Source organism: Perissodus microlepis, chromosome 4 (genome assembly GCF_051167445.1).
Source record: "Perissodus microlepis isolate ML-2025 ecotype Zambia chromosome 4, ASM5116744v1, whole genome shotgun sequence".
NCBI classification, from domain to species: Eukaryota; Metazoa; Chordata; class Actinopteri; order Cichliformes; family Cichlidae; genus Perissodus; species Perissodus microlepis.
In genome coordinates, this window is record NC_140464.1 from 32,763,026 (window position 1) to 32,790,188 (window position 27,163).

Here is a 27,163-nt window from a genome sequence, read left to right on the forward strand (position 1 = left end):
TGTGTGTGTTGTTTGTCATAGAAAGGTAAAACTGCTGTAGAAGCTTAGTTTTTGTTTTGTTTTTACAATTGTCTACAGCACACTGCGAAGGCGTGCATGCGTGTAAGAGAGGGAAGGCGATGAACGCCAGCCAAGTCATTCTTCTTAAAAATGGCGTCATGTGAACAAAACGCGAAAAGAGCGAGTAAGCAGCAGCTATCGGAGCAGTGTGAATATAATTTCTCTTACTAAAGCTGCGACGTGGAGCATCTGTTCTGCGGCCCATCGGCTTAACACGAGAGACAATAGACAGTTAAATATACGGGGAGAGGAGGGAGGGAGGAGGTGCTCTTGTCTGCCGCGGCTCCCCACACCGCCCCGATCCCCACTCCTCTCAGTCTACAGGCTTGTCAAGCAGAGAAATAAACAGAATCGAGCGCTGGGAAGTGAAGATATTCCTTCCTCCCTCCCCCCTCACTATCTGTGCATCTTCATCCAGCTCTTTCTTTCATGGAGAGGAATTATCCCGCTTCGGGCTTCGGAGATCTGGGGACTGGGACGGGATGGAGTTACGAGAGATCGGCCAAAGCAAGGTAAGCTTCGGTGGCCGAAGCATGGGGAGCGTTGTTTTCTGACTGCCGGTAAGCTTAAGAGGCTCTGACAATGCCGTGGCATAGCGCTGACTGCGCCGAGTATTTAGCCCGGCTGCACGGCCACCAGTCTCAGGTACAGCCAGCCGTCATTTCATTCGGGGGAAGGTTAACAGTGATGCGAAGACGGGCGGAGGACAGGGGTGAACCGAGGGTTGGTAGAGGACGGTTTCGTTATTGAAAAAACCAAAACAGTCCCCCCACATATACACACACACACATGTATGAGTACATCAGTGTTACAGCACTGCATTGTCTCCGCTGCACACGAACACAAGCATGACAGCCACAGTCACCGGGCATAGTCCACACATTAAAGCGTGTATGCCAACTAAACACTGTGCCAAACACAGGGCAGTCATGGATGTATACATGAGCCCTTATTCAGTGAAACTAACGTACTATTACCTTTGCCAGTTAACTGTAAAAGAGAAACTAATTCATTAACAATATCTAGAACTCAGTGCGGTTGTTTGACTACAACATACAGGCTGGCAGCTACTATTAAGCTGACATTAGCCACTATCATTAGGCATCTTGAGCATTACCCAGTATCTGACAGTACATTTCTCCGGAGCAGACAGCATGCAGCCTGTCCCCATCATAGACAGATTACCAACCTGCCCAATAAGGCGGTGACTTCAATCTTAAATAAGAAAAAGCAAAGAAATTCCGCTGCAGGCAGTGATCAACTGATTCCTTATATGGCTGTGCTGTTGTTTAAAAAAACGGGTCTTATTAAAGTTAGCAAGCTCCTGTTAGCCTAGCTGCACATTAGTGGTTGCCTTGGCAACAACAACAGTCTTAGAGCGCTTCTCTGTTAGCAATGGCTCTTATGAAGTATGGCAGTATGACTGTGATTTGAATAGATTAGTTATAGATTTATAAAAACAGATAAGGCGAAAGACTGATTCTTATGCCATCATGTGTATAATATTTGTCTTCATATTTTAAATGTAACGACATAAAGTCAGAAGTAAAGTCTTGTTCACAGTCAGATGTCCATGTTCATGTAATAACGTACACAGCAGCCTTTTAGTGTCTCACAGTGTAGATATTACATCAGACAACACTTGTTCCCAGTGTTTTTTCAGTGAATCCCTTCAATGAAATTTTAAAAAAATCATTCTCAGTTGAAAAGCACTTATTCTTGATTACCCCGAGATGCTGTATTTGACTCCTCTGTCAGTATTAGTCTCCTCCTGGGACTAGAGTGAAATGGGTGCACGCAGCACCTCCTTGTTTGCCTGCCACTCATAATAGACACATAATAAGACATCTGTTGACTGGAGCTAATAGCATGACTAATGTTTCTTCACAAGTCTGTAAATGGTAAATGGACTGGTTCTTATATAGCATAATAGACACATTTTTACTCTATCTGAGCATACAACTAATTCATTCACCCAAGAACTTTTTCTAACATTCATACACATTCACACTCCAATGGATGCATTGCCCAAGGACACTTGACATGCAGATTGGTGGAGCCTGGGATCGAACCACCAACCTTCCAGTTAGTAGCTGACCTGCTCTACCACCTGAGTTACAGCCACCCCACCCCGCAAGTCTGTATTGGGCTGAGTTCTGTTTTAGCTCAGTGAGATGAGTAGCCATTCTCAGACTGGGAGGCCGGAGTTCAAATCCCGCTTATGGCAACATTTCTTTCAGTTCACAGTTAAACTTTTTTAACTCTTTTCAGCACAAATTTCAGCTTTTTCACCCCTTTTCAGCACAAATCCCAGCTTTTTCAGCTGTTTTCAGCAGAAACCTCTTTCCAGCAGAAATTCTGCTGATTCACCTCTTTTCAGCACAAGGTTCCGCTTCTTTACTCTTTTCAGCAGAAATTCTACTGATTCACCTCTTTTCTGCGGAATTTTCAGTTTTTCATCTCTTTTCAGCAGAATTTTAAGCCTTTTCACCTCTTATCAGCAGAAATCTCAGCATCTTCTCTTCATTTCAGCAGAATTGTCAGCTTCTCAATCTCTTTTTATTTTGAGAACCAGTTTGGCTCAGTGAGATGACTGGACACATTGTTTGCTGGACATGGGTTATGTGTCACTGCGTTTCTCTGTGTGTCCATATTTGCAAATGTTGTTAGGCGTGTCATTTTTGCCTTACCTTTGTGTATCTGCTGGCTGTTCCATCTTGCTTTTCTAATGTTTCTGCCAATTTTTTCACAGTTGAACAAGTAGTTTTGAAGAAAGTTCAGCTTTTTTCAGCTGGCCATTTTACTTCTCCAATATTTCTGCTTAAGTTATTACTTTTCTGCTAAATTATAGCAGAAAAGATTTGTACCAAATCATAGTATTTGTGCTAAAACATAGTATTTCTGCCAAATCATAATCTTTTAATAAAATCACAGCATTTGAGCCTAATCATAGTATTTCTGCTATATCATATTATTTCTGCCAAATCATAGTACTTGAACCAAATCATAGTATTTTTCACTTGTTTTTAGCACAATTTACAGTTTTTTCACCTCTTTTCAGCACAAAGTTCTGCTTCTTCACCTCTTTTCAGCAAATTTCAGCTTCTGCTCTACAGTGCACATTTTTTCTCTAATCATATCTTTGTTTAAAACCAGAACTGGTTTGGCTCAGTGGGGTGAGCAGCTGCTGTGCGATAGCAAGGGTTCGAGTCCTACATGTGATGGATGCTGCACATCTTCCCTGCTTGTATGTAATCTGCTTTCTTAACACTGCTTAGTGTACCCTTTCAAATACAACAGTTTTCAGCCAAGAGTTGAGCTTCTGCACAGTGTTTTCAGCAGGTAGTTCTCCTTCTTCTGCTGTTTTCAGATTCCACTACACGGCATTCACACTGCCTTAACTTTTTCTAGTTCTTTATTGTGTGAATGCCTCACAGGTTATATATCTTTTAGTGATGATAACTTTTATACTTTTTGAGATATAGAAAGTCTGCTGATTCACCTCTTTTCAGTACAATTTTCAGCTTTTTCATCTCTTCTTAGCACAATTTTCATCCTCTTCTGCTCTTTTCAGCACAATTGTCAGCCTTTTCACCTCTTTTCAGCACAATTTTCAGCTATTTCACCTCTTTTTAGCACAATTTTCAGCCTCTTCTGCTCTTCTGCTCGGAACTTTCAGGTTCCTTATCTCTTTTTTGCTGAACATTCAGCATTTTCACCTCTTTTCAGCACAATTTAGCTTCTTCTGCACAGTGCACATTTTTTTCTCTCATCATATCTTTGTTTGAGCCCAGAACTGGTTTGGCACAGTGGGATGTGCAGCTGCCGTGAAATCTGGTGGCAAGGGTTCGGGTACTACAGATGCTGCATATCTTGCATGTAATCTGCTTTCTTGACACTCTTCAGTGTAGCCTTTCAAATAAAGCAGTTTTCAGCAGAGTTCAGCTTCTACACAGTGTTTTCAACAGATAGCTCTCCTATCTTGTGAGAAAATTGTCAGCTTCTCCATCTCTTTTTATCTTGAGTACCAGTTTGGCTCAGTGAGATGACTGGACACATTGTTTGCTGGACGTGGGTTATGTTTTCAGCACAAATCCTAGCTTTTTCAGCTGTTTTCAGAAAAAGAAATCTTTTCATCAGAAATTCTGCTCATTCAACTCTTTTCAGCGCTTTTCAGCAGATTCCACTACAAGGCATTCACACAGCATTTTCGCAGGAAATGCAAATTTTTCTAGTTATTCTAGTTGCTTCCGTACGTTTTTTGCCGTGGAACTAGTCCCGCAGTTTTTATCAGTTCAAATCTTAAAAAATTCTGCTATTTCTGCTAATGCCGGCTATGACTTTTGGTGCTCATAACTTCTATACTTTTTGAGATATTGATTTTTTTGCAAAATTTTTGCCCATTGAAATGAATGGAACACATTATCAATGTCCGAACAACTTCTTGCCACTCGTTCAATTTCCACTCAACCCCCACAACTTATACATCAAAACGTAGGTATTTTTGCTGGCTTTCAGAAAATGTCACTATCGTTGTTGTGGGAGTTAGAGATTTTTTGCAAATCTCCTCAGAGCAACACAAAGTCTGAAAACTCTCCATAGACAGTCAATGGAGAGTTTGTTCAAAATCACCGCTGGAATCCTCTAATGAGAGGCATTTTCAAATCGTCACATCTCCTTAATGAAGCAAAGTTGAGACATGAGGCTTGTGCCAATATATCTTCAGACACTCCCGATGCTCACAATTCAAGAATTGTTTTTCTCACCTATTACCGTTTGGCCATGAATTACATTTGATTGAGGTTAGGAAATTTGTCCCTCACTCAGATTTCTTCAGATTTCAAACTCTGGAAATGAAGCAGTTTTTTCTATCGTCATATCTTTTTGATGGATTTCAACAGAGCCCTGACAATTTCCATGACTGTTCACCAAAGCCTGCTCTTTCAGTCAAGGCAGTTTTTGCTTCGCCTCTACTCAAGTTACAGTGTATTACAAGTCATATGTCTTTAATAATTTATATTTTAATTATGAATTATGAAGGCCTGAAGATTCCCCCATCTCTTCTGAACAAAACGGTCTAAGAATGACCATTCTAGCCCTTGCGATTAGGAAATTATGGTCATTTGTTCGAGGGGAATCCTCAATATGAGAAATAGACTGCAAAAAGCCTGTCTCTCTCTGTGCCTGTGTGTGTGTGTAAAAGGCCAAGGCAGGTGCACCTGTTTTGGCGGGAAAAAGTAAACAGCCTCTGATTGGTGGATTCAAATTGAGCAGCTCCAGGCTGTTTGATTGACCTAGAAAGATACAGGCACACTATTTACAGACCCTTTTTTGGCAGCATCTCATTGTAGGATTCAAATTTAATATATTCAGACTGGTTGACTGGCATAGATTCTGTGTGTGTGTCCCTCTGTGCATTTGTGTTTCCATATGTGTCCATATTTGTAATTGTGTGTATCTGTTGGCTGTTCTTTCTTGTTTTGTTTTTTTTTAATTTCTGCCAATTTTTCACGGGTAGTTTTGATGGAACCATGTTAAGCTTAACTTATTACTATTCTGCTAAATCATAGTATTTCTGCTACTTTGTAGGATTTGTGCTAAATATAAAATTTCTGCTAAGTTATAGTATTTCTGCCAAATCATAGTTTTTCTGCTCTGTTGCAGTATTTCCGATAAGTTATTATGTTTCTCTTAAGTCACAAAATATTTGCTAAGATGTTATTGATGCTCCATGCAGGGGCGATTCTAGGATCAGAGCTTTGGGGGTGCTGAGCACCCAGAGAGCTGCCCAGCCAGGCAAGATAAACCTGTCTCTGTCAGTCCCTGCATCCTTAAATGTTGTCCCGAGTTCTCTCTGACTGTCACTTTGGTGCATTTAAACCCCTGTTCCTCCCTGTCCTCATTGTCTGTTGTCTTCGTCTCCATTATCAGTCATCATAATTTTACCATCTCTGTGCAAGTCTGCAAAGTTCTTTATTAAATCATAAGGTTCTTAAATTCATCAAGTCTCTCTGTGCCTGGGTCCTCGTCTCAAAACACGACATCACTGTTTTGTACATTTTAACACAATTTAATCCCCACATTTGTGAAAGAAAAGCAAAACACTTTTTTGAAAAGTCTGTAACAAAACCATCAAATCTGATCAAGGTTATTTAAATGCTGCAAAAGAAGAATGGATTGGAATAAAAAAAATACATATCCTAACCTTAATTACTGGGGGAGAATAATGAATGATGCTCATAGTGAGTAAAAAGTAAACTGAGTGCATTTTCTGGACAGAGATTCACTTTTAATGTGTATGTATAATATAATACAGACACATAAAAAACACTCCCAAAACAGAATAAATTATTACAAATACATTATTACAAAAATATCAATAAAAACTATAAAAATGGAGGCAACTTTGCCTGTGGTAGAATGTATACAATGTATGAAAAAATCTTCATTGCAGATACTAATTTTACTAATTTAATAATAATAATTTTGTGTTGTAAGATTTATGAGTTTCATGCTTTCATAGTGGTCCTTAGGAGAGCTTAACATTTTTATCAGGTGGTACACACTGTAAAAAGTTTGAGAAACACTGATAAGTTAAGTGTATGTGTGCTTTTGGAAAACATTTAAAGCTGCTGTACAGAATCTTTGAAACAAGCTTAAAACATTTTTAGAATATAAACAGAGCACTCTTCTTCTCTTTACAGCTTCTCACTCTACCAGGGCTGTTTGGCACTTTCTGATAGTGTGCAAATGTGGTGCATGTACTGCAGCTATCATACAGACAACTGGACGGTCCAAAAGTTGGCCTACCTATTACTGGCTGAGGTTTTAGTAGAGTTGTGGCTGAACCACATAAAAATATATCATTAATTTTAATCTCCCCAATCAATTATAATGTTATGTTGGAATATTGTTAAAGAGGGTCAAAAATGTTTCAACCCAGTTTGTTTTGCAGATTCTGTATAGCAGCTTTAATATAGGGAGAACACAACCTCCAGATTGTGTGAGTAAAATCAGGTTTTTTCTCTCTGTCAGTTTAACAGTTTCTGTTGTGCCTGTCACTGTTCCCTGTCTGTTTTCGTACCTGGTTCTTCCTGACCTTGTACTTTCTCCTCACGTTCCCTCTTTCCTCTCTCCCTCTTTGGACTGACAATCATACACAAATAGATTGTATTCAATTAGATGAAAAATTACATTAATATGAAAAAAATTCTATTAAGATCACTAACAAAAAGTCCTCTCTCAGTGTACTTTCAACCAAAAGGCAAATAACCAAACCACATGAACATCTAATAAAAGATATAAACATTGAAACACTGATCCAACATTATTCTTGATTGACGGATCATTTGATCTTACACTTTTACCTGAATGTGGCTCCTTTTTTGAAAAAACTTCCTTATATCCATTATGAACCTGGCTGTCTCTCTGTACACACACACACACACACACACACACACACACACACACACACACACACACACAACAGGAGTTATAAGGTTAATGGGCATTCAGTCAGTTAGCTAGTTAGTATCCATTTCAAACAGGACAGTGGTAACAACAGCAGGCTACAGACAATTTAAAGTTTTAGATTTTAAATAGGCTATATACATTTCAATGGGAGCAACAGGACGGTCAAATGTCGCTGAATTTACTACAGAGCAGGACGGATTGTAGAGTAGCAAACATTGTCGGAAAACACATTTTCAACACTGCAGATTACCTGGGTGTAATGCTTTTCAGGTAAAAGGAAACATGGTCTGACTCCTACCTAACTATATAAAGAGTAACTGAAGGTTAAATACAGCTAACATGTCCTGTTTTAAGCCAGGCACTTACACCTCCGCTCCGCTGCATGTCAGCCACCATCGCTCTGGCAGCAAGAGCGCTAGAGCCAGAGCAGGGGATTGGCGAGCTGGAACAAACCATTTTGGGAGGGGGGGTTATCTATACTTTTGTTGTTAAAATGTTACGTCTCAAACAAGTACAGTACTGTATGCTTTTTATATTTTTAGTAGTATGTCACACAAACAGCAAATATTGTCAAGAATAGTAAGAAATCTTTGGGGGTGCTTTGATTCATTTTTGGGGGGTGCTGAAGCACCCCCCAAAAATGGGCTAAAATCGCCCCTGGCTCCATGTCAGAAATACAGGGTGGGCCATTTATATGGATACACCGTAATAACATGGGAATGGTTGGTGATATTAAAGTCCTGTTTGTGGCACATTAGTATATGTGAGGGGGCAAACTCCTCAAGATGGGTGGTGACAATGGTGGCCATTTAGAAGTCAGCCATCTTGGATACAACTTTTGTTTTTTCAATAGGAAGAGGGCCATGTGACACATCAAACTTATTGGTAATGTCACAAGAAAAACAATGGTGTGCTTGGTTTCAACGTAACTTTATTCTTTCATGAGTTATTTACAAGTTTCTCTTTGTTCACAGCCATTGACATGTCGAAGAGGTACTTACTGATTAACACTGCAAAAACAGAATTGTTAAAGTATTCATTTTAATTTCTTTTTTTTCTTTGCCTGTCCCGTTTGGATCTTTAGCAGAATCAGAATCAGAATTGTTGTCTGATGGCCAAGAAAGATGCCAAGCGGATTTACTTTACCAAGTGGATCATCATGGCCTTGCCGTATTGGTCCATTTGACTGACCTTTATTATAATTATGTATTTATTTGATTTGATTTTCGGTTGTTACAGACGGGACAGACATGACGGGTTGATAAGAGAGGAAGAAAGAATGAAAGAAAGAGAGGGAGAGAAAGAAAAATAGAGGGGAGAAGAGATGGTGAGAAAGGGGGGAAGAAAAAAAAAAAGAAAAACAAACAAAACACCTGGATCACCTGTATGGAGATAAGAAAAAACAGAAGAGAAAACAAACAAAAATGAGCAACATAATAAATACAACACCATCACAATAAACTAGCTAACAGTAGATAACAGTAGATACTAAATATTACATGTTATTGTGCAGTAAACAAGATCGACAGCGCACAATGTGCTTTGAGGTAGGAGCCAAGAAAGGTGTAGTTTGTGTCTGTGAACACCTGTGTGTACACCTGTGTGTACACCTGTGTGTACACCTGTGTGTACACCTGTGTGGATCAGCACGCTTGTATTGAAAAGGTTTCTCCATGTAACGATCTGCTAGGGAGTGTGGGGAGCCATAGCCCCGTCCCCCAGGGCATGAAGCAGGTATGGAGGAGATCCAGGCCCCAGACATTCAGAGGCCCCAGAATACGAGGACCCGAGGAGGACCACCAGGGGGGCAACCGTGCCACCCTCCTGGGAAGAACTCAGGAGAGCCTCAAACGAGAGGTCACCCAGCAGCCACGGATCACAGGCCAGAGGGGGTTGCAGTGACGTGCCCGCGGGCTGTGCCAGAGAGGACCGGGCCTCAGGCCAAGAGGCCAGAGGCCTGAGGGCAAACCGTACCCGGACCCAGGAGATGTAACCCTTCTCTCTGGGGTGGAGGAAAGCAGACCGCCTCCTTATCTGCAGTAGCACGGAGGTCCCGCATCTCAGACCACAATCCGACAGCCAGCACCTCCTCCCAGCCCCGACGGTTAACATAACGGGGGTGAGTGAAGACCCCAAACCTCCCTCCGCCCACTCATATGTAGTGTTGCTGCGTTGCTGCCTCCATGTACCCACCCGCCCACCACCGCGGCGACACAACAACCAGGACCCAAGGCCCCAAGGCCCAGCCAGAGCCCCAGCCCAGGGTCAGATCACCCCCAGACCCTCAAGCCTCCACGCCCATCCTGGACCCACCCAGGGGCAGCCAGGCTACCAGGCCAGTAGCCAACGTCCGCGAGCACATCTCCATTGTACGCAGCCACAAGGAAAACACCATCTAAGAGCCACCAGAGCCCCTAACCAGGTCATGGCCACAACCCCCGTGTTAGGCCCTCCAGGGAAAACGTCCCTAGGGTATCCCCAGATGCCCTAAGGCATCCCTACCCCCATATCAACCACAATAGCGAAGGCAGGACCAAACCATGACCCCCCCACCCCCACTAGGTGATGAAGCCGATCCAGTTAATGAGGACCGTTGTCTTGGCAATGAATAGGGCAGTAAAAACAATGTGGGCTGTGTTTATTTCTGTAATGACCTCATCCAAGTTGCCCAGCAAGCATACTAAAGGGGAAGTTGGAATGTTACATTTCAGACACTTTGGTAAGTCTTCACATATCTCACGCCAAAACTTCTGAACTGGTGGACAGAACCAAAGAACGTGGATATAATTGTCCGGTGTATTGGTTTGACAGTGTGAGCAGTTGTTGGAAGACATATAGCCCATCTTGAATATCCTATGACCGGTATAGTGCACTCTATGTAATATTTTGTATTGTATTAATTGCAAACTGGTTTTTAAGCATATCTGGGACCAAAGGTTTTGGTCTAAGCTGATCGATAAATCCACTTCCCATTTTGCAATAGGAAGTGATATTGATTCATCTGTTTTAGAAAGTGTTCTGTATATTTTAGACAATAATTTGGGGGGTTTTTAGATTAAAAAATTGTACCACACTCGGTGGTGTTTGTAATTCAGCTTCGCTGGGATTAAAGTTTTTACTATGGATTTAATTTGTTGATATTCCAAAAATCTTTTCTTGGTGAGCCCATATTGTATAACTAGTCTGTCAAACGAAATAAAGTCTGTTCCTTCCAATATATGTTCCAAGTATTTAATTCCTTTACCACTCCAATCTGGCAAGTTTATCATATTGTTTTGTAATATGTCCGGATTGTTCCAGATAGGTGTACGTTTGCATGGGATTAATGAAGACTGTTATTTTTAGAAACTCCCACCATGCTGTTAGAGAAGAGCTGATGTTGATGCTTTTAAAGCATTCATGTCATTTGATGTTTGAGCTGATAAATGGTAGGTCTGAAATTTCTAGATTATTACATAGTGCCTGTTCTACATCTATCCAGGGTTCATCTAAGAAGGTGTGTTTTAACCATCTAGAGATGAACTGAAGCCTGTTGGCTAAAAAGTAGTGCTGAAAGTTAGACAGATCTAGTCCTCCTTTATCCTTGGTTCTTTGTAATGTTTTTAATCTGATACGTGGGGGTTTATCGTTCCAAAGGAATTTAGAAATATACGAGTCTAGAGATCTGAACCAATCTTGTGATGGCTTACTTGGGATCATTGAAAATAAATAGTTTGTTTTTGGCAAGACCATCATTTTTATACCGGCAACCCTTCCCATGAGTGATATTGGTAGAGATTTCCATCTAGCCAGATCGCCTTCTACTGTCTTTAAAAGTGGCATGTGGTTTACTTTAATTCTGCAAGCTTAGGAGAGATATTGATACCTAAATATTTAATATTTCCAGACTGCAGTCGGGTAGATGAAGAATTATGGAAGGATGTCTGTGAAGGTTCTCAGTCATCCAGGTCATCGTAGTCAAAGGAGCTTGCAAAGAAAAGCGTCTGGACTTCTTTAAGTTACTTGAAGACGTTTCACCTCTCATCCGAGAAGCTTCTTCAGTTCTAAGGTCAAATGGTGGAGAGTCCCAGATATAAACCTAGTGGGAGTATCCCCCCACAGAGGGACAAAAGGACCCCCTGATGATCCTCTAATCGCCTGAGCCAAGGTGTGAAAGCGGGTTCACACCTTGAAAACTATAATCCAGTTTTGAGATCCCTTCCCAGACGCCTTAACGCCCACTCACATCCTGGGCCATCTGACCTCAGGAATTCGCATGATAAGGTGGGGCCAGGTTTCACAATGAACACACCCGAAACTCTGGCTGATTGGGACCCACACCCGCTTTCACACCTTGGCTCAGGCGATTAGAGGATCATCAGGGGGTCCTTTTGTCCCTCTGTGGGGGGATACTCCCACTAGGTTTATATCTGGGACTCTCCACCATTTGACCTTAGAACTGAAGAAGCTTCTCGGATGAGAGGTGAAACGTCTTCAAGTAACTTAAAGAAGTCCAGACGCTTTTCTTTGCAAGCTCCTTTGACTACAATTATGGAAGGAGCAATTAATTGGAAGAACTGTAGACTTTGACCAGTTAATTGAATAATCTGAGACTCTTGAGAAAGAGTTTATCAATGCAATTACCCCAGAGAGATTGGTTTGTGAGTTTTGGAGAAAAAGTAACACATCATCCGTATAAAAGCTGATTTTATGTTCTACATTCTTATATTTTATGCCCTTAATTGTTGTAGCTTGTCTAATTTGTCATGGTCCCCGCACCTCGCCAGCTGACGTCAGTCAGACGCTATGTTTTGTTTTGTTTATTTTCCTCTCTCGCCTCTGCTCTCTCTTTCTCTCTCGCTCTCTCTTTCTCCTGCCGGGGCGGAGCTCAGTATGGGCTCCCACTCCTGGCCCACGCACCTGGGGATGATCAGCACACCTGCCGCTGATTATGGAATTAGAGGGCTACTTAAGATGGCGGACCTGCTCTACTCGTCGCTGGATTGTTGAGCCATCAGCGTCAGTCCCCCTGCAAGTTAGACTCATGAGTACGTCTTCTCGTTTGGCTCTCAGCAGTCGCACTTTTCTCCTCTCCTCCTTCCCCTTATCTTCCCTGCTTAGCCTCTTGTGTCCTTGTCTTGTCTTGTGTGTATTTCACTTGCCTGGAACACTCTCTCACAGTCTGTTCTCTAAAACCTAAAAGAGAATTATGGATTTGATCAACTGGTCTCTGAATGCTATTGACACCCTTTTCTCAACGAGAAGTCTGGGCTCGGGAGAGCCCGAGTGCCCTGGAGGGACTTTCCCTGCCGGATACACGATGGACGGGTGGCAGAAATGGAGGATCGTGTGCCTGGCGGGACTGTGGATCGAGGACGCTGAAGATATCTACCTATTCAGAACCATGATAACAGGGTTCTTGCTGATCGGAGCTGGCTTGGCCCTGGCTTATTGGAGAATTAAGGAAGTGGAACCAGCTGTTCAAACCCCCCCCCAAGGCTGCCCGCTGGGATTGAAATGATGGGACGAGGCGCGACTTCTCAGAATGGGCTCACTGAGTGCAGCATGGTTAAGATCTTGGAGAAGCTTACGGCTGCCGTGAATACTCAGAATAACACCTCTGAGCGTACATTGGATTACATCAAGGAGAACTTCACTCAGAATAACATCTCTGAGCGAAAGTTGGATTACATCGTGGAGCAGCTCACTGCAGTTGTGAGTTCTCAAGACCACGTAGCGCAAGTTTGATAACATCATGGAGAAGCTCGCGGCTCTCCAACGGGAGATTGAGAGACCAGTGTTGGAGTGTTAAAGAACAGCTTTGAAATTCTCATGAGTTGTTCGCATAAAAGAAAAATCAACATCATAATGCGGCTATCCCTTCGGCGCCAGCTGTGGGCTCAAGGCTGGAGCCGAACAAAAACTCCCTGATAACGACTGTGTTTTGACTGTTCTTCCCACTATGCAAGGCCACCTGGGTTGGCTGGTAGACTGTTTACTTAGCCTGGTAGGGCGAAGGACACTGTCTCAGCTGAACTATGGACACGCACACACATACACTTGCACTGATAAGCACTCACTCATCCCCCTTCCCCTTCCAACGCCTTCGATGCTTGTTGCCTCCTGGGAACACGAGGCGGGTCTGGGCCCGCGCTGGAGAGATGGCGCAGTGGCAGGATGGCTGCTGTGTTGCCTGGGATTACTCCTCATCCCCTACCCAACCCTGTTGCTGGTCACGTGCTCTATAATGTTGTACTGTGGACATTTATGTGCTTTCTGTGTAGAGGAGTTTTTTTGTTTCCTGTTCTCATGCTGTCCTCCTATAGCCCAGCATAGGCTATAGAGGCTTTTTTTCCTCTTGTACTTTCCCATTGTAGTGTACATTTCAGTGTTTTTTCTGTAATGCAACTGTTCTCTGACTTGTATCCCCATGTGATGTCTGTGTTGTGTGTAAGGTCGGGGGGCGGGTTCATTCCACTGCAGGGCAACCTGCCACTGCGTGTGGCGAATAAAATTTGAACTTGAACTTGTCTGAACCCGGAAACTAACCATTTACCTGTCTGTGTGTAGATTCTCCCTGGACCCGTTCACTGTGCACTGTGACTGAGCGAGAACAAGCGTGGTGGTGGAGAGAAGAGGAGTTGTGTGTGTTTGAGGAAGCTGCGTGGAACCCTGGCCCTTTTCCCCAAAACACCCTTGTATATACATTTCACTGTTGGAGAGCACTGTAAATAAATTCACTCTTGTTTGAAGGAGTTTGTGGTCTGCGCCTGAGTCTGCTTCGCTAGTCATGACAGAACGATCCAGCCACAACATGGACTCAGCAGACCAGAATACCGTCGGACAGGCACTGGCTGCCCAAGAAGCGGCGTTGACCCACCACAAACAAATGTTACACCAGTTGCGAGGTGAGATTGCCGCACTGACCCAAGCTGTTTCCCGTTTGACCACACTAGGGAGCGTGCAGCCGGGGAATCCCCAGCCAGCTCACCCCGCCTCGCAGGAAACACCCGCGGCGGCCACGGCAAGCCCTCCATCAGCAGCCACTCCATCTTCTGATGGTCCTCTGCCTTCGCCTGAACCCTTTACGGGTGAGTCGGTAAAATGCTCTTTTTTTCTGGCCCAATGCTCATTGATTTTCCGCTAATAGTGGCGCTTTCATAACAATGATAGGGCGAAGATTGCATTCTTTGTACAGATGCTGAGGGATCGTGCTTTGAAATGCGCCCAGGTGATACTAAACTCTGACCCTGGGATTTCTTTTGAGGATTTTGTAGCTAAATTTAAGACTGTGTTTAACAGAGGCTCCGGAGCTGAAGCTGCTGCGCTCCGCCTCCTCAACTTTAAGCAAGGTAAGCAGAGTATGGCAGACTATTCCATTGACTTTTGGATTTTGGCAGAAGAAACCATCTTGGGACCGGATGCGCTCAGGAGCACACTGTTAAATAATATTCGTGAGGACCTGAAAGATGAGCTGATTATGCAGGACCTTCCCACCGCTTTTGATGAACTAATGTCTTTGTGCATTAAGGTGGATGAGCGGCTACGGGCTCGTCAACAAACACGGAACTCCAGCTCCCAAGAGGCCGTGGGACAACGAGGGGCGGACAAAGAGGGGCGGACAACGAGGGGCGGACACCTCAGCCGAATATCGGTCCTCCCGGACACTAGAGGGCGCCGACGGAGAGGTACAACCTATGCAAATTGGCAGCTCCCATCTTACAGCTGCGGAGCGCCAGCGACGCATCACGGCCGGTGAGTGCCTGTATTGCGGTAACAAAGGACACATGATCGCCTCCTGCCCGTCACGAGCAAAAGGCCGCGCCTGCCAGTAATGGTAGGAGTACTGGTGGGCGGTTTAAATCAGGACAAATCTCCTCCACATCTAGCCCTAACGGCTAAACTTCTTGTCTACTCCAAGTGTCATTCACTTTCTGTACTTATTGATTCAGGAGCAGAACAAAACTTTATTGACTCTGAATTAGCAAAACGACTCAGTGTAACTGTGGAGCCACTGCCTCACGCTTTACACGTCACGGCCTTGTCTGGACAGCGCCTCCCCGACATCACTCACATCACTGAACCACTCACCCTCACACTGTCTGGCAATCATTCGGAGGAGATTAACTTTTTTGTTTTCCACGCCACCCAAACGCCTATAGTTCTCGGTCATCCCTGGCTCCAGGAACACAACCCCACAATTAATTGGCAGAAAGGATGCATTACTGGCTGGGGGGGAGGAGTGTCATATGACCTGCCTTAAGGCAGCCTCACCTCCTAGCACATCAGTCACCGGTCCAGAGCCACCACGGTCTTCTGATTTAGCTAATGTCCCAACTGTTTACCATGATCTCACAGAAGTTTTTCGGAAAGGCCGAGCCCAGTCGTTGCCACCCCATCGGCCCTATGACTGCGCCATAGACCTGCTATCCGGAGCTCCTTTACCCACCAGTCGCCTCTATAGCCTCTCGCTGCCAGAATGGGAAGCTATGGAGAAATACATAACTGAATCCCTCGCTGCCGGCATCATCTGTCCCTCTTCCTCACCCGTCGCGGCGGGATTCTTCTTTGTGGACAAGAAGGATAAAACCCTTCGACCATGTATTGACTATCGGGGCCTCAATAACATTACAGTCAAAAATAAATATCCACTGCCTCTGCTCACATCCGCTTTTGAACTTCTCCAGGGAGCAACTATATTCAGTAAACTGGACTTAAGAAATGTCTACCATCTAGTGCGGATTCGGGACGGCGACAAATGGAAGACAGCATTCAATACCCACCTCGGACATTTTGAGTACCTCGTCATGCCTTTTGGCCTCACCTGCAGTCTTCCAGGCTTTGGTGATACAAGTCAGAAAATTGTGTCCGACAGAGGGCCTCAGTTCACTTCACGGGTCTGGAAGGAGTTCTGCAATTCCCTGGGAGCAAAGGTCAGTCTATCCTCTGGCTATCATCCACAGAGCAACGGCCAGTCCGAGCGGGCCAACCAGGAACTGGAGACCGCGCTGCGCTGCGTCGCCTCCACCAATCAGACCATCTGGAGTGAGGAGTTGCTGTGGATCAAGTACGCCCATAACAGCCTGACGGTCTCTGCCACCAGCCGGTCTCCATTCGAAGCCTCCTTGGGATATCAGCCTCCTCTATTTCCTGCTGTGGAAGGTGAGCGCTCTGTACCCTCCGTCCAGGCTCATCTACGCAGGTGTCGCTGAGTTTGGCGGGCCACTCAAGCGGCCCTACTGCGCACTAAAGAGAACAACAAGCGCATCGCAGATCGGCACCGGACCCCAGCACCCAAATACTCTGTCGGCCAGAAAGTATGGTTCTCTACCAGCTTCGTTCCCGTCAGGACCGAATCCAAAAAGCTTACACCCAACTTCATCCGTCCTTTTGAAATCTCTGCCCTGGTCAACCCTGTCTCGGTGAAGCTAAAGCTCCCTCGCAATATGAGAATCCACGATGTCTTCCATGTTTCACAAATAAAACCGGTCCGGTCCAGTCCTCATCAGCGTCAGTCCCCCTGCAAACTGCAAGTTAGACTCGTGAGTACGTCTGAACCCGGAAACTAACCGTTTACCTGTCTGTGTAGATTCTCCCTGGACCCGTTCCCTGTGCACTGTGACTGAGCGAGAACAAGCGTGGTGGTGGAGAGAAGAGGAGTTGTGTGTGTTTGAGGAAGCTGCGTGGAACCCTGGCCCTTTTCCCCAAAACACCCTTGAATATACATTTCACTGTTGGAGAGAACTGTAAATAAATTCACTCTTGTTTGAAGGTGTTTGTGGTCTGCACCTGAGTCTGCTTCGCTAGTCGTGACATAATTGCTGCTGCTAGTGGCTCAATAAAAATTGCAAACAGTGAAGGGGAGAGTGGGCATCCCTGCCTGGTGCCCCTCAGGAGACAGAAGCTGGAGGATGTTTGCTCATTTGTTCTGACACAAGCTGTTGGGGAATTGTATAATATTTTTAACAGTTAATGAAAGAGGTTCCAAAACCAAATTTGTGTAAAGTTGCAAATAGAAATTTCCAGTTAACTCTGTCAAACGCCTTTTCTGCATCAAGAGACAATATTATGGTTTATAATATTAAACCAATATTTTTACTGCATGAGTAGTCTATTAAATTTAATAGTCTACGTGTATTTGTTGATGAGTGCCTACCTTTTATGAAACCAGTTTGGTCAGGATGAATTAAAAGGGGGGTTATTTTCTCTAATCTCTTTGAGAGAGCTTCACAGATTATTTTAAGGTCTACATTAATAAGGGATACTGGATGATATCTTGAGGGATATACAGGGTCTTTGCCTTGCCTGGTTTTAGTAAGAGACTAATATTTGCAGAGTTCATATTTGGTGGTAGTCTGCCAGTTTCTTTGATTTCCTGCAATCACAATTAATTTTAATTTCAATTCAGGTTAGATTTTCTGTGCGTAGAGACCGTGCCTGCAGTGCGCAATTGCGCACGCGCGCAGCTTAGAGGGAACATTGGTTACGGTATCAAGAAACCAATCAATTTCCTCTACTGGTGAATGTGGTGAATATAAAGTTTTGTAAAAGTCCCGGAAAGTGTTGTTTCCTCTTTCAGAATAATGTACTACATTCCAAGTTAAGTAGCACATATACTTGTTTTTTGTTTATTTATTTTTAAAAATAAAAGCCAGAAATCGACCTGATTATTTTATGTTGTTCAAAATATTGCAAGTAAAGTCTTTGTACTAAGAACTGAGTTATTGAGTGCTAATTTTTCTGTATGCATTTTACTCAGAATTTACTCTTCCTGGGAAGACATTAGTGATGTGTCGGTCGCGAAGAGCCGGATCTTTGACGTGAACGACGCGAGCCGGCACCTTATCGCGAGCCGTGGGGTTTGTTTTTTTTCTTTCTCTCACCCTCTCTCTCGCACTTTTCCCCGCTTCACTCTGCACTCGAGCCTTGTGCTTTGCGCTGGGAAGAGGGGGGAGGGGCGGTAGTTACACTCGCAGTAGCACAGGAACAGAGCGGGAGGGAGAGAGAGAGAAAGAGAGCCAGGGACAACAACGTCACATTAGAAAGGTATAGTAATCATCCACAACTATTTTCAGTTGCAGATGATAAATGATTCAGAAAGTTTATTCATGCAGGCCCATATGACAGAGAATGTGCATCTTCTTTTTGTTTTCATATTTTAATTTATATTTAATTGTGTTGTGGTTTGCAGTGTTTTGTGTTGTTTCACTTTAAATTTGTTTAAAAGGAAAAAGCTGAAAATTTAAATAGTTAAAAGCTGAACTGTGAATAGTTGGTTTTTGTAATATATGATTTATTTATTACATTTTATGTGGAGTGAATAAATAAAAGTATATTTACGGTGGCCCCTAGAGACAAAGCACGTACAAACTCCAAAACACGTACAAACTCCAAAACACGTACAAAACACAACAGAAGTGCTCCAGGATGCTAGGCGCAGTGTTGAGCTTTTGTTACCTGGTGGCTACACAAGCCAGGAAGTACCAACGACCGGATTTGGTGTGGTAATAACAGGTAAATGAACATTTTTTTTAAATTATTTGAATATTTATGAGTGCTTGTGTATAAATACACAAACATTACACATATGCTTTCAATTGTGTTATTTAAGTGATCTAGGTAGCTCTGTTTTGGAAGTTCAGTTAACGCTAGAAATGTGTTTTGGAGTTTGTACGTGCTTTTTGGAATTTGTACGTGCTTTGTCTCTAGGGGCCACCGCACATATTTATATATAAACATAAATAAATAAAACCTTTTTTTTTTTTTTTTTTACATTAGTAATTCCTTTTGTGCATAATTTTATATTGTTTTTAATAATAAATTAATTAAAGCAACAAAACAACCTTAAGAGCCGGTTGGGAGCCGAAAGACCCGGCTCTTTTTACTGAGAGCTGGTTCTCTAAGAGAAAAAAAACATACCTGGGTCAGTTTGACCCAGTATGTTTACTTATCCAAAAGTCTCAGAAACCAAAAAATCCCAACAAACATTGTGCATATCTCATCATTAACTCCATTACTGACCATTTCAGTCAATATTTGGTGTAATGGTGTTCTTTGCCTCTCACAGATCACGGTTCAATGAGGATAATTCACTTATTTTTCATATAAAATGCATTTTAAAACGTTGGAAATACCTACACATAAAAGTAGTTTTACATGACACTGATTATTTTAAATTTTTTGTTCTTTTAATGTAGTGATGTCGATAAAGTAACATGTGACATCTCTTCTGTTCTGGGTCAAACTGACCCGCTGTCTTAAAATAAAAACTACCGACTCGATTCGTAGTGCAAGAGATTAGCAATATGAACAGAGTGTGTGTGTCTGTGAGTCTCCACAGCACACAAGTGACGTGTCGTCATGTGTTGTGATAATAAACACTATGCAATATTTAGAACCAAAAATTAATAGGTGGAAGTGAACCAGGTGCATGTGTCTACACAGCACATGAGCGACATGTCATCACAGAGTGTTTTGTGCAAATGAATTTTGCACATTTTACACAGGTCATGCTTGTCTTGACATCATCAGATGGCTTGGAGACCTCGTACCTCTTCCTCTTTCCCCCAGCAGCAACCTAGAAAGAAGAGGATTATGATTACTTCTTTTTTTTTTTTTTTTTGGCTGATCCCAAGACACACACACACACACACACACACACACACTCTTACCTTATGCACTGGTGTACTAGGAAAAGTCCTCTCCTGGATCTTCCTCACTGCTGCTGCAGCAGCTGGGGTCCTTGGCATGTGCTGCCTCCGTTGTATATGCGGTACCACAAGCGCCTTCCCCGGCTTGTCAAGGAAGAAGTGCTTCAGCTTTGGCACGTTCCACTCAGGAAAGGCCTCTGTCCAAATGACAAATGCGTTGTAGGCTGATACATCAATCATGTTGTAAAAGATGACCAGTGGCCATTGTTCAGTCATTTGCTTGGTGCTGTAGGAGCCTGTGACTTGGTCCAAGTTGTCGACCCCCCCTTTGGTGGCATTGTAGTCAGGATCATAGTTGGTTTCTGGTCCTCTCGTGTGCTGATTTCAGCATTTTTGTGCAAAGTGCTCATGAGCACAACATTTTTCCACTTTTGGGGGCAATAAGATACCAGGGCTGTAGTGTCTATGAAGGCAAATATGGAAGACTGAGGGGCCTGTTCTTGGTTACCAGCAGCTCAGGAGTTCAGCCCTGTTTTTTTAGACTTTTCCAACCATTGTGAGCTTTCTTTTTAGAAGCTCCTGACCCAAGCTGTAGCTTGTGAAAAAATTGTCACAGGTTATGTTGTGTCACCTGAGACCTTGTGCCATCAAACACAACCTCGTGCCCTGATTCTTCTCTAGGGCTCCTCCAACCAGCTTCCAGCGTAAACCTGCATGTTCAATGCAAAGCTGGTGTTTGCTTTTTTCTTTTTATGCCATATTTGGCTGGTTTGGAAGGCTTATATTGACTAAATAAGCAGCGACCTCTGATTGCCACTAGCCTTTCATCCACTATGACATTAGGGCCTGGGTTATAGAGTAGAGGAAGTTGCTCGACCCAGTTGGCCTCCACTGTCCTAACAACTACCAGCTTGTCTCTCTCCCGTCTCGATTATCATATCTGATTACTCTGAAGAAAATGTGAAAAGTGTACAGAGACATTATGGCACGAAATACAGCCCTGCCCGTCTGTGCATTCCACAGACTTGCTGTTGATTCATCCTTTGATTTATATATGGAGGACCACAAGAGCCATGCGCATTGAAATAAAGAATTCTGTGCTTAAATAAAAAGTTGTAGAATAAATTCTGCATTTGTAAATTCATTTTTGAATTCCAGTTTAATAAACTGATTTTCAAAATGGCTTTTAAAATGGCGATTCCACTCCTCATTTCAAAATCCATTTCCATTTCCTGTTCGCTAAGCGATTAACATTTGGATTAACAGTTGGATTAACAACTTCATTTTAAAAATCCTGCTGCAGTGCAAATTAGCCACACCGTGGGATGTAAGGGGCTCTCTGATTGGTTGGTCAGACACAGGCTGTCTGCCTGGATTTTTCTAGCTCATAGCTTCGCCCTGCTAAGAAGCGTGTGTGCTTGTACAAAGGTCGTTCAGTCTCGGGATTTACACTCGGCTCGACACGGATATGTGAAGAATGAAGGGAACCTGCAGCGAAACGGAGAGCACAACCTGTTTACTCAGTCTGACCACCTGTTGAAGGTAATGTACTAACATGGCTAACGCTAGCATCACCGCACGTAGCCCCGTTTTTTTAAGGTCATCTTAGCTTATGAAACTTTTATGTCGCAGCTGTACGAGCTAGCTACGTGTTTTGTAAGCTGCTGTGCTCTTCACAAATAAAGCTGGAAGCAGCTCAGACTATTAGAACCAGCACTGAGGCCTGTTACATTTATACAGTGTTAGAGCAATGGCTGCAACCTACAGCCTTTAAACTAGCGATTAAAATGCTGATGGTAAACTCGTCAGTCCAGATGTTACCACATTACTTTGTGATACTTAGAGATAAAACTACTGAGACAGGCTGATTAAAATAACAGCTGTCAGTTCTCTCATTCCTTATGTCTGTGAAGGTTCTCAGTCATCCAGGTCATCGTAGACTAAGGAGCTTGGAAAGAAAAGCGTCTGAACTTCTTTGAGTTGCTTGAAGATGTTTCACCTCTCATCCGAGAAGCTTCTTCAGTTCTAAGGGTCAATTGGTGGGGAGTCCCAGATTTAAACCTAGTGTGAGTTTCCCCCCCCAAAGGGGGACAAAGGACCCCCTGATGATCCTCTACCTAATCACATGAGCCAAGGTGTGAAAGCAGGTGTGGGTCACAATCAGCCAGGGTTTCAGGTGAGCTCATCGTGAAACCTGGCCCCACCCTATCATGTGATTTCCTGAGGTCAGATGGCCCAGGATGTGAGTGGGCGTTAAGGCGTCTGGGAAGGATCTCAAAACTGGATTATAGATGGCAGACAGTTGGTGTCGTAAACCACCGCCTCTGTTCAAAGATGGTCGCTCACAGTGGACGTAAATGGCTTCTTTCACTCCTCTTTCAAACCATCTGTCCTCTCTGTCCAAAATGTGAACGCTGGCATCCTCGAAAGAGTGACCTTTGACCTTTAGATGCAGATGAACTGCTGAGTCTTGTCCCGTGGAGGTGGCTCTTCTATAGAGATTGAAAATGTGACGTCATTCAGGGGTAAAACCGCAAATGATTCTGGGAACTCGTGGCAAGAGGTACTAGCGCACGCAGGCTTTCAATTGAGATCAGTTACACAGCGATAAAAAGAAACACAAAAAATGGCAAGAAGCTGTTGTATTATTAACTGCAATAGCCGGTCGCATGACAGCCACGGGAAGCCGACGGGTAAAGAGATCAGTTGTTATCGGATTACGTCGTTGAAGAAAAATTGTTGGAGCTATGTTTCCGAGGTAACAAAGAGCCGACGGATGGCCTGGATTGCAGCCATTCAAAGACCAAATATAACGTCCCAGAACACTCCAGCTCACATGTGAGTCTGCTCCAAGCATTCCCACAAAGGTCAGTCTTCTGTTGTAGTTAATACATCATTTTTCATAACATAATTAGTGATATAGGCTACAAGCAAGTCTGGCGCTGAACAGAAATTGTGGCGCTATGCTCCTTTGTTTATTGTGCATAAACAGTGAATTGTCCTGACACAATATTGCGTTTCGCTTCTGTTATTACCATGGTACATTGACAAAAACATATACTTTTATTCACAGGGTAAAACAGGTTTTTTTGTATCACTAATTGCCCAGTACGATTACAGCATACAATATTATTGTCACTGCTACATTTCTGTAATGCGAACCAGAAATTATTTCCACTACTAATTAATTACTGTTTAGCTTAAAGGTCCTATTAATAAACTGTTAACGAATGTGTATATATGAAGACGATTTGTGAGACTGGTAAACTTGTTCGTACGATGGTCTTTCGTTCTACACGGTGCATTTCAAGGTCCTGTACCCATCCGTCGCTAAACTGTACCTGGGCTTGTTGCAGTGACCTGAAGTTACTAAAAACTTCATGAGTGTATGCACTCACTCCAAGAACTGTATAATTATAAATATGAGCGTGGTGAAAGTTGGGCAGCACGCTAACGTCTTTTGTCCACTCTGTGTGCTCATAAGGGTCTAACCCTTTCACTCCTTTGATTTTTTCCTCGTATCTTTTCTTTGACTTTTCATCAAGTCTGTCTTTGTACGGTCCGGCATTGTTCTCCTTCGTTTTGTACGTAACTTTTTTGAGGGACAAAGAAAAAGCAAGAAGGTATTGGAACCGGAGAATGAACATTTTGCGGTGCTGCAAATGCTTGCGTTTGATGCATTGCTTTGATTGTTTTGCCGCGAGTTCCCGGCATGCAATGCACGAAAGTCACATGGTCTATCAATCTCTATGTTGTGCCATGCGCTTCACAAGCGCCTGGACACACACCCGCTTTCACACCTTGGCTCATGTGATTAGGTAGAGGATCATCAGGGGGTCCTTTGTCCCCCTTTGGGGGGGAAACTCCCACTAGGTTTAAATCTGGGACGCCCCACCAATTGACCCTTAGAACTGAAGAAGTTTCTTGGATGAGAGGTGAAACGTCTTCAAGCAACTCAAAGAAGTCCAGACGCTTTTCTTTCCAAGCTCCTTAGTCTCTCATTCCTTATATCGAGACTGGAGATCACACTACTGATTTCAGTTCATTTAATATGTGAGTGCACAGATTCATTCTCAACTGGACATAAACGATGATCAAAGGTTGTATATATGATGAATTCATCAAATCCCAGCCTCTAACACAGTGCGCTGAATCTTAGCTTTGAATGTCCAGTATATTCTAATCAGTGCAATTTAAGCATTCACTGAACCTACAGTATCTACACCTGTGTGGCACATGTGTGGTAAAGACACAGATAATGAAATTTAATTATTAATACAATATACATCATGAAAAATGAAAGCTGAAATTGATTCAGTTTAGTACTTTTCTCTGTATGCTCTGTGATTATATCCAGCACTTTCCACTTCTCACCCCAAAACATGCCTTCCTTCTAAAGTTGTCATTTCAAGAATATTTTCTGTGTTGAGCTGTGCATGACAAGCTCAAAAGCTGATGTTTGTCACACGAGTCACGGTCATCCTAGTGGGCCCTGGTACTGTCATTATTATGGTCTCTGCAGATAGTTTTGGCTGATGCATATTTGTGTCATGATACGCTGTGTCCAGGCAGGAATTGGACCCAAATGCCTGTGTCTGCCACCGGCTCACTCCTTGGTGGCTGCTTGTCGGGGCCTGGAGCCTGGGGCTCGCTCGGGCCACTTCGGGGGTGGGGTGCCCTCGGCCTCTCGGCCTGGGGCTCGGTCACTCTGGCACAGCTGGCTGCCGGCGGAGCTCACGGGCACGTCACTGCAACCCCCCCGGCTTCTGCTCCGCGGCTGCTGAGTGACCCCTCATCTGGGACTCTCCTCAGCTCTTTCCGGGATAGTGGCGCGGCTGCTCCTCTGTTGGTCTTCCTTGGTCTCTTGTGCTCTGAGGGCCTCTGGATGTCTGGAGTTTTGATCTCCTCCATACCTGCTTCATGCCCTGGAGGACGGGGCTGTGGCCCCCCCACACCCTCTAGCAGATCATTACATGAAGGAACCTTTTAATACAAGCGTGCTTATGCTCACAGGTGTACACATGGGTGCTCACAGACACAAACTACAACCTTTTTGGCTCCTACCTCAAAGCACACTGTGCGCTGTCGATCTTACGTGCTGCACAATAATATTCAATATTTAGTATTTACTGTTATATTCCCATAGATCATCGTGATGTTGTTTATTATGTTGCTCTTTTTTTTTCTTCTGCTTGTTCTCTCTTTTTTCTTTCTCAACAGGTGATCCAGGTGATTGATAGATGTATTTTTGGTCTGCTTATTTTGTTGGTTTTTGTTTTTTGCCCTTTATCCCCGTCCCTCTTCTCCACTGTTTTTCTTTCCCTTTCTTTCTCCCCTTTGTTTTCCCCAGTCAAGTCTGTCCCGTATTTAACAAGTGGGAAAAAAAAAAGGTGAATCAAATAGACCATTACGGCAAGGCTGGGATGGTTCATTTGGTAAAGTAAATCCGTTGGGCATCTTTCTTCGCCTTTAGACAATAATTCTGATGGCAAAAGAGCCAAACGGGACAGGCAAAAAAAAAAAAAAAAGGAATTGGACCCAAATGCAATCTCACGGAGCTGGGGAATACTAACTCGGAGAGACACAGGGAAAGTCACACAGTTTGAGGAAGGACGTGACACAGAACTGAGGGAGACACAGACATAAATACACAGAAGGATAACGAGGGACGTGGGAGCACATGGGGAACACAGGTGACACTGATAATCTTAATGAGACAGGGCATGCGCAAACACAACGTGACGTACACTGACGGGAGACTATCAAAGTAAAACAGGAAGTACACAGAGACACAGACAGGAAGGGAAGAGAGAACACAGGGAGAGCACAGACATAGCAGGCTGGGGAAAACACAAGGAGGAGAGATGAGGCATGGGAACTCACAGATACACGGAGGGGGACACAGGGGGTAAGGAAACGAGGGGCAATCTAATATGCAACATCTAAACAGAATAACCTAGTGACTCAGCTATGCTCCAATCCCTCCATAGTGTGTGTGAGAGCGTTTCAGTAGTGTGTGTGAGAGCGTTTCAGTTGTGTGTGTGAGAGCGTTTCAGTTGTGTGTGTGAGAGCTAAAATTTCAGTAGTGTGTGTGAGAGCGTTTCAGTAATAATGTCCCTTACGGCACCTCATATAAATGTGCCTGACACCCGTAAACGAAGCAGCATCTGGCTGCAGTTTAAAGACTTTTTTTGTCTCTGTCTTGGTCTTGTCTTGGTCTCGATACCCTCTGGTCTTGGTATTGTCTTGGTCTTGGTTTAGGCGGTCTTGACTACAAGTCTAAAGTGAAGACATGGCTGTGCATTGCAAAGTCATTAATTGCACATGAGTTCCAGCTGTACTGAGTCTGTCCATTTCTTCATTTAATCCAAAATTGAGATCGCCCCCAAGAACAAAAGAGCAATGTCGGTGTTCAGAGAGTGCAGCTAAAAATGTGGAAGAATGAGGGATATTTGGGCCATATATATGTACAATACATAACTTTTTGTTATGTATAAATAATTTAATTATCATAAAGTTATCCTTTTGGATAAATAATTGTGTTGAGAAATATTAAATTAAAATTTTTAATACTATTTCCCTTTCCCTAAAGTTATAGCAAGTTGCGAATACATTAGGAAACTCAGGTGTTTTAGGTTCATCTGTAGCTGTGACAGGTCTATGAAGCTCTTGCAATAAAAAATGTTTGCCTGTAGTTTTTTAAGCTGGTTAAATATCTTTAACCTCCTCTCTCTGGAACCAGCTCCACACATATTCTATGTAAGAAACCTCAGTGTGCCCAGAGTTGTGTGTATGTAGCTAATGTTGAATGCTGTGTGTGACATTCCAGTGAATGAGAAAAAACACACGTCCATCGGATGTAAGAAAGGTTTCATAAGCGTGCAATACGTAGACCCGTACGTGGTGCTTGGTGTTGACTGATTATATATGTGCACATTAAGTTATATGAGCGAGCATGTGCGTGCCTGTGTGTGAGTCCGTGTGTGCTGTGAGGCTGTAGT

General features: G+C 43.4%; 1 protein-coding gene across 5 annotated transcripts in view; it reads left to right on the forward strand.

The window, feature by feature from the left end:
* Positions 1-166: 166 nt before the first annotated feature.
* prr12b (proline rich 12b) overlaps positions 167-27,163 on the forward strand; it is a 73,501-nt gene continuing 46,504 nt past the window's right edge. For all 5 annotated transcript variants that reach the window (XM_084927165.1, XM_084927167.1, XM_084927168.1 and 2 more), the window contains exon 1: positions 167-572. In XM_084927165.1, coding sequence (XP_084783291.1) covers positions 490-572 — 83 coding nt within the window. In that variant the 5' untranslated portion in view covers positions 167-489. The remainder of the gene's footprint in view (positions 573-27,163) is intronic.